The sequence below is a fragment of the Geospiza fortis genome, unplaced genomic scaffold (genome assembly GCF_000277835.1).
Source record: "Geospiza fortis unplaced genomic scaffold, GeoFor_1.0 scaffold408, whole genome shotgun sequence".
In the NCBI taxonomy this organism is placed as follows: domain Eukaryota; kingdom Metazoa; phylum Chordata; class Aves; order Passeriformes; family Thraupidae; genus Geospiza; species Geospiza fortis.
In genome coordinates, this window is record NW_005054330.1 from 6518853 (window position 1) to 6526842 (window position 7990).

At 41.5% G+C, this 7990-nt stretch overlaps 1 protein-coding gene across 1 annotated transcript in view; it reads left to right on the plus strand.

Annotated features, from left to right (window-relative positions):
* The first annotated feature begins 6251 nt into the window (after window positions 1-6251).
* DRG1 (developmentally regulated GTP binding protein 1) overlaps window positions 6252-7990 on the plus strand; it is a 7193-nt gene continuing 5454 nt past the window's right edge. Inside the window, exon 1 of the mRNA XM_014307204.2 lies at window positions 6252-6270. Coding sequence (XP_014162679.1) covers window positions 6252-6270 — 19 coding nt within the window. The remainder of the gene's footprint in view (window positions 6271-7990) is intronic.

Here is a 7990-nt window from a genome sequence, read left to right on the forward strand (position 1 = left end):
TTTTTTTTTTTTTTGCATTTGTAACATCAAGCCTAATTAAGAATGCTTGGACCACCTATTCACGATCTAATATTGTCACTTAAACTATTCTGTGGAAAATAGTGAACTTGGCTCATGTGAGGGCATCACAAACTACAGAGCCTTCCAAAAGCTCAAACCCAGCACTTGAATTAAATAGTGGTGGAGCTGAAAAAGCATTCTGGGTACTGATGTGCAAATGAGTGCACCAAGCTTCCAACTTTCAAAATATTACATTAACACTTAAGGCCACACAGTGCCCTCAGCCTGTACACCAGATTTCTTCTGCTTTTGATAAGAACTGTTTGTCTCTACTGCAGTCAGAATATTACCAGGAACTTTTTATTACTGCACTATGTGTGCGAACACCCTGATATGAACATATACTTTGGGAAATTCGAGGTGGAGTGGTAGCAATGCTGACAAACCCAGCTTAAGTACACCCTAGTATGTAGAAAACACAGTGCTTGTATTCTCTTAAGTCTGTGTGCCACAGGCACACAAGTTGTACTTGCTACAGTGAGGAAAATGATTGTGTTTAACTCACTAGCCAGGCTGCAAGCACACACAGACATGAAGCAGTCAAAGAATCTGGAATGTGCTTATCTTTCCCAGTGGCTTTGGACAGTTGTGTGCCTTTCCCCCGGTGGTTTATTAATTTGCTTTCTTTTAGCCCCCAGCCTCCTGACATGGTTCCTGCTTCCTATTTCAGTTCTCTCCTCGCCTGTTCTTTGTCTCTCCTCTAGGCAGGGGGAGGGGGGTCCTGCCTCTCTCACAGCACTTTCCTCAGAACTTTCTCCAGTTGCCACGGAATGTTCTGGTTTCAGCTTCCAGCCCTCCTGTTTAAAAGGCACCATCCCACACACCCTGCCTGCTTCTCTGGGTAAAAGCTGAAAAAACCCCTAAGCATGGCTGTTTTCTTGGCAAATGACCCACTCCCACTTGCCACGAGGATGCCAGAGCAGCACACCGGGAGCTCACACTGGGAGTAGTTGCTGGATGCTCGCTCATTCAAGATGACTTCCAGCACCTTGCAGTCCCGGGTAATCACAAGGATTACACAGCCCTTTGCCTTGGCTCCTCAGCACTCTGCCATGGCAGAGCCTGCAGCTCTCCTCTCGGTACTTACAGGCTTTGTACACTGCCTCACTGCACCCTACAGCTCCACCAGCACACTTAAAGGACTGCTGCTTAGAACGTTGTTTTCTGGTCTCAAAGTTACCCTGTCTCAGAATATGAGACTATCAAAGTAGTCACTCAACTAGCATTTGTTAAAACATTGCCAGATTTCTTCTGAAAATGAACAGGTACTAAACACACTGAGCAAAAATTCTGCTGATCACTATGAACAGCTTGTAAGGTGAAGTTCCCTAAATTTAATGTGATGACTAAATGGCATTTCTCCATACATAACTGTGTAAGCACACAGGAATGATTACCTTTGAACTCAATTACCATCACAACTAGCAAGTTACTTTTTGAAGACAAAGTTCAGATAATGTGAAAGAATGTTTTAAATTTCAGTTTTGAAATTTATGTTTTCTATATCCAATATGTCCTCTCATTTTTACATGATTCATAAACTATTTTCTTTGACATCTTCTGCGCTGGAATGTGCTGAACTTCTTTTGAATCCATCCCTCTTTTAAATAAAGGCATTTTCTTCAGCTACTTTATTCAGCTTCTCACTATTTCCTGTCTCACTTCTGCTCAAGGGAATTCCTGAGGTGTCCCTAAATGTTTTGCAGCTGCCTGGTGCCTGCTGAAGGACTCTGATTGGTATTTCAATAGTATTAATAATCTCCTTTTCTCCAAACATGTGTGTACCATTTGGGACTCCACATTGTACATTGCTCGCTTCACTGCAGATCAATTGCTACTGGCCTTACTCAGAAGTGCAGACCTTAAATTGGTGTGCAAATATAGGACGTAACAAAAGACTGTTACAGTTGAATCTGTTCAAACATATTTGGGTATATGTTAATTAGAGTTGAGTCATAGCTATTTGTTCAACACTTTCAACTTGTGAATCTGTGTAGGTCTTGAGGCTACTGAAATTTTTCAGAATAGTCCCATTATTATACTCTTTAAGAAGGTTAGTCACTGTTTCACAGGGATTATAATATTAGCAGAGACATTTGTGCATAGCACTTGTGCCAGCTAATCAGTCATACGAACCATTTCCTTTCTATAATGTTCCACAGAAATACACAGCACTGAGCAGTTTGTGACACACTTGCAATTTCAGTGAGTAGCTGTCAGTTTTTCTCAGCTTTCACCAATATTTTAATTAACTGCTACTGATATAACAAGCAATTAATTCAGCATTCATTACTTATTCAGTTGATTATTACTTAAATTTAGTTTTTAAAGCTTGCTCAGTTTATTATTAGGAATCATCCCATGAGAATGCCAACCCTAGCAGCAAGGATTCTCAGACTTGGAGACAGCAGTTTCCTCTGTAACCCAGACGTGGGTTTACTGATTTGTCAGCTTTCTCCTCTAGAAGCAGATAAAAACTCTTTAAAAATACCCAGCACCCTCACAAAACTGACAGCAATAGGATGGTATGTGATGCTGTGGAAAGTACACAGGAAGACTTACTTAAAAAAGAGAAAACAGCACTGTTTGGTTTTCCTCTTTTTGATCGCACTCCTCACTGCACCCATGTGCTGTGTACTCCGTGTGTTGCATGGCAGTCCAGGACAAAGTGTGGGGAGCTGAGGTTAAACTATACAACTTTTAATTGTTATACTAATTTTACAGTCTTGGAAGCCAACCTTTGATACTTAATCTCCCTTTTGTTCCCCTCATTTCTTCAGTCTGCTCAGTTTAACTTATTCTAGACTGCCTGGAACCAAAGCAACCTAACCCATTCAAAACAAGATTGCCACATTAGGGATCTGTGCAACCTGGAAATACAACCTAGGATTCCATCTGGTTGACTCCCAGTGAATTAGGCATTCATGCCTACCTAAGCAAACCTGACAGACAACTTTTTCTCCTAAAACATACATTACAATACAATCCTAAATATGCACTGCAAGCACAAAGGTTTGGTATTTACAGATTAACAGCTAAACTACTGTGCTTTTCCCCAGGAAAACTCCTACCTAGGTAACAAGTAAACTGGCATGAAAAAAAGTTAATCCTAGAAGACAACTAAGAACAGCTACATCTTTACATTTTACAACATTCAAAAGAGACACAATTTTCTGTCTGTTGGCTCAAGAGTTAATTAAGATGTGAATTGCATCAACTCTCAGAGTCACTTCACCTCAGGCAATCAGTACGATGCTTCCATTGAAGATTCAGCACTATGGATTTAAAAAATCTTACCTTTTGATAAAGTGTTTTCAAAATATCTTTCCTCCAAACAGGCATGGAGCTGGCCCTTAGTCAACTCATTGTAGCTCATTAGAGTTTTGTCTCCCCTTCAGCACGAGCAGTTCTTCCCTGAAATACAATGATAGGGTTAATTAGCAGCCAGTTCTCAAATTAAAGTACAATTCATAGGGTAAGTTTGCAAAACTGTAAAAATTAAATAAAACCAAACACCAAAACGGAACAAAAACCCACAGAAAAACCACCTTAAAATGAACTAATTCTCCATATGCCTTAAGTTGCAGTTACCCTTTTTTAATGAGGAAACTCTGGCAGGTTGGTTACAGTCCCATAGCCATAATTCTTAAAATCAGAAGTACTCAGATCACCGTTACCATTTGATACAGATTATTTTCCCCTGGGCAGGTGGTCATTTCTGAGAGGATATGAAACTTCAAGATCCTTGCCTCGTCTGAAATCATGATTTCATTTCCTCCTTGTCACCTTCTCCCTACTTTCTGAAATCCTGCAGAAATCCCACCACTAATCTAGAAATGCAGTGTGTAGCAAGCCCACAATCAGCATCAGCTGATTGCCAGTGTAGTCTGCAGGCATGAGGTGAATTACCAAAACCACAAGGGCTGTACTACCAGAGGAGCTCTTAAGCTAAAATGACCTTCTCAGTGCACTGTGAATAAACTTGATATCCACAAGTATTTGAGTTATTTATTAGAATATAAAAGAGGAGAAAATAACCTCAAACCTGACTAGGTGAGCATGCACTGCTTATTTTTAACAAGGTACTTTATGTGATTTTAATGAAGCATTACACGAGTTATCACAATTAATTTCATAGTCACAGTATTTACCATGTATTGTGCAATGATAAATTTTACATGGTTATCCAAAACACTTGCAAGCCTCTTCTCAATTTACTTTGTTTGCATCTCTCTATCTCATGTAAGTAAAACTCTTACTCAAGCTAAAATACTGGTTGTTTTAGAAAGAATTTCAGAATTTGACCCATAATGAAGTAGCTTATTTGAATTTGATAGTTTGACCTAAAACCTAAATGCATTAGCTCCTAAGCCCTCCTGTGGAAGTGAGCTACAGTTACCATACTCGCAGGGCAATGCTATGGAAACATGACAGTTTCAATCATTCTGCAGCAACTGCACATTCCTCTTGTGCAAAAATAAAACTGAGGCACAAGTAAAGGAAAAGACTTGCTCAGGATCAGTGTAAGCAGGACTGAAATTTGTGGATGATTTTTTGAAATCCATTTTTCTACAGCCCTCTCTTGCTCAGATCTTGCTGATGAGCTGTGTGCCATTTCAGTCACATTCCTGTCACTGGTGAAACAAACACTCCTGGTTTTTCCCAATCCTTGATTCCAGACTGTGTCATGTTCCTGAAGTGTTTGATGAGACAGCCTTCATGTCAGATGCAGTCCTTGTCCACTTGAATACCTTTTAGAGTATTGCTTTCCTTATCTTATTAGGAATATTGTACGAGAACTACTGAGGGGATATACTCCCAGTTTATCACTTAGTCATTCATACAACTGTGAGATAATTTGTGAGTTTTACTCCAGATCTGAACCTTCATTCTGTGTCATCTGACATTACAGTCAGTGGGTCCCAGGAGAGACTGACTGTTGTGCAAGTTCCAGCCTTTGGAAGTATTCCCTCTGCTGCACTTCATCTAGATTTCCTAAATGGAATGATTGCAATTTAAAAAACACACATACACATTTTTATAAAAAAGATGGCAATTCACATACTCCATCTTCCATCAGTGCCCACTATAAAGCTCAATTAACCTTTTGAGCAGATCTCAGTCTCTTGCATCTCCCTTCATTTGCGCTCTGGTTCTACTGGGGGCTTTTATCTCTTCTGACATGATATCCAATTTTCTATTAATATTTTCCTTGATTTTTCCTTCTCTGACTTTATTTTTCTTTTTCTTTGATAAGGTTTCATCATTTTCCAGTTTTGACTGCAGTCCTCAGGGGACATAATTTATCCATTCCCAGTCACCCACCCTTCAGTTATTTTTGCAGCTGTTGCACCTTATTTCCTATGGTCAGAACCACCCTGTTCTCTAAGCACCATATCACATAAAACACCTTTATATTAAAAAATTCACAGCAGTACTCACAATAAATAATAGTAACATTACTCTGTTCACAACCTGGAAACAATCTCTGTTGAACAAGCCTTTCTGAAGCTTAAAAGATGGTGCTGTTATAAACTAATATAAACTACTTTAAATATCCTAACCAATTAAAAAGTGTTAATTTGGCTACCAAAAATCAGACTAATTATCTTTATTAATTAAATTATTTATCCCTTCAGGTAATTAAGGACAATACTCAACACTGAAAGAAGTTTTTAGGTGCTTAAATTCCTTATACCCTTTGCTTGAGTAACTTTCTGTGAAACAAAAAGAATTTAAGAGCTTACTGAGCAGCTGTATGTTAAGAACACTATGGAAACATAAACCAGGAACACAAAAACCAGCCAGTAACTAAATTTTCACACCATGTCTTTTATTGACATCTTTGTTCATTCAGCCCCAACTTTGAAAAATAATTTTAAGTTAGACTCAGTTTATGAGAATGGGTTTGTAAGAACAACTAGCAATAAGTTCTGAAATGAACCATGACCTACTGCACAAAAGAGGGGCACTCTTAATTCCTAATTGAGCATTCAGAATCTGTATTTCTCTCAGTGTTTTTCCTTTTACTAAAAAGAGCCACAAATGTGGACTGATTGTATGGCTGAATTCAGTTGAAGCATAGAGAAGTTCAACTCCATCTGAAGTAAATAGGAAAAAATTTGTACCAGGGTCAAATCTCTGTCCCATGTTGGAAAAGGATATTGTTCACAAGGAATAATTAGAAAACCATGAACAAATATACAGAGGGTAGGTGCATTTATATTTACCCCAGCTTAGCTGAACTAACATTACCAGAAATAGCAATTCCATTTTGTTTGAGATTCTATTTTAGCAAGCTCTGTATAAGCTTATATTAACAACAGTCCCTACTAGAAAGAGTTTATGACAATAAAGGCTTTCTTGATGAAAATGAGACAGAAAGGGAAATGCAGAGGCAGAGACCACAAATAGCAGTGTGGTTCCCATTGCACTAGCACTTTTTTTTTCCCCTTTTCACTGTAAGTTAAAGAAGATTTAATGATTCCATAAAAATTCTATCACTGTTGTAAGGTTAGTTCAATTTTGTCAGTTGTACCATACTCAGAATTCTATCTGAAGATGTGGCAGGTGTGTCTGTAAGTGTTCACACTATGGGCCCAGGAGAGTGAATTTTTGGCTTTTTTTTTCCTAAAGTTAAGTTTTACATTTAGATACACCCTACAGAACCAGACTTTGCAATAAGTTGAGATAGAAGACCCTTCCTGGAAAGGATATTGAACATGGACAAAAAGGTTTCTATAAATATTCGAATTTAGACAAAAGATGACACAGAAACAAACTTGGAAACCGAAGTCCTGAACAACTATTAAATTGTATTTCCGTGTCATAAAAATACTTTTAATTTGAAATCCAGTTGTTTGGCTTCTTGTGAAACAGCCTAACGCTGGAAATACTTGGCATTTTAAAATTTGAAGGGGCCTTTAAAAAAAATCCTTTCTCTATTTAATTAGCCTGCATTCAGAGCAGAGTTACAGATGTCCCTGGGGCAAAGTGGTACGGTCAGGGCTCAGCTGAAAGGAGCCGTGAGAAAGCTCCGGCATGAAGTGCCGGTGTGACAAAGCAGCAGCTCGGGGAGGCTCCGCCGCGGGCAGTGCGGCAGCGCCGCCCGGGCCGGCAGCGCTGCGGAACGCGGTGCCACAAATACACACCTGGCTCTGAGCGGGGCGGGCTGCGGGAGGGACTGCGGAGAGGCTGCTCCGGTTTAACCCCAGGGAAGGGCACACGGCACCTCCCCTCGCGGGCAGCGAGACCCCCGCTCCTCTCACACCTGCGGGGCCGCTGCCTCAGCGCACAGCTACGATCGCACCGTCCTCTCTCACAGCTTCTCTCGCCGCCACAGCCCGGCTGCCCCTCACGGCCAAGCGCCTCAGCCGCGCCAGCACCGTCCCCGGGCCCCCGTCAGGGCTCTCGCACACTCGGCTCGTGCCGGCTCCCACAGCCCCGCAGCCTCCTCAGCCTCGCACACATCACTCGACATGGGACACAGGCACACGGATCTCACACACAGAGATCACACGTACACGGATCTCACACATACACGGATCTCACAGACACAGACCACAGAGATATACGAATCTCTCTCACACACAGGGATCTCACAGGGATCCCTCACACACACGGATCCCTCACACACAGATCCATCACACCATATGAATATCACAGGCACACGGGTCTCATACACACACGGGTCCCTCACACACACACGGATCCCACACACACACACACGGATCCCTCACACACTCGGATCTCTCACACACACACGGATCCTTCACAAACACATGGATGTCACAGGCACATGGACCCCTCACACACACGGATCTCACACTCGCCCCTCACAGCGTTGCCCGCTCTTTCTGTGAGGCGGCGCGCGCTCTGCACACGGCCCAGGGGGCGCTGCGCCGCCTCCCCTGAGGGCAGCGCGCGAAGC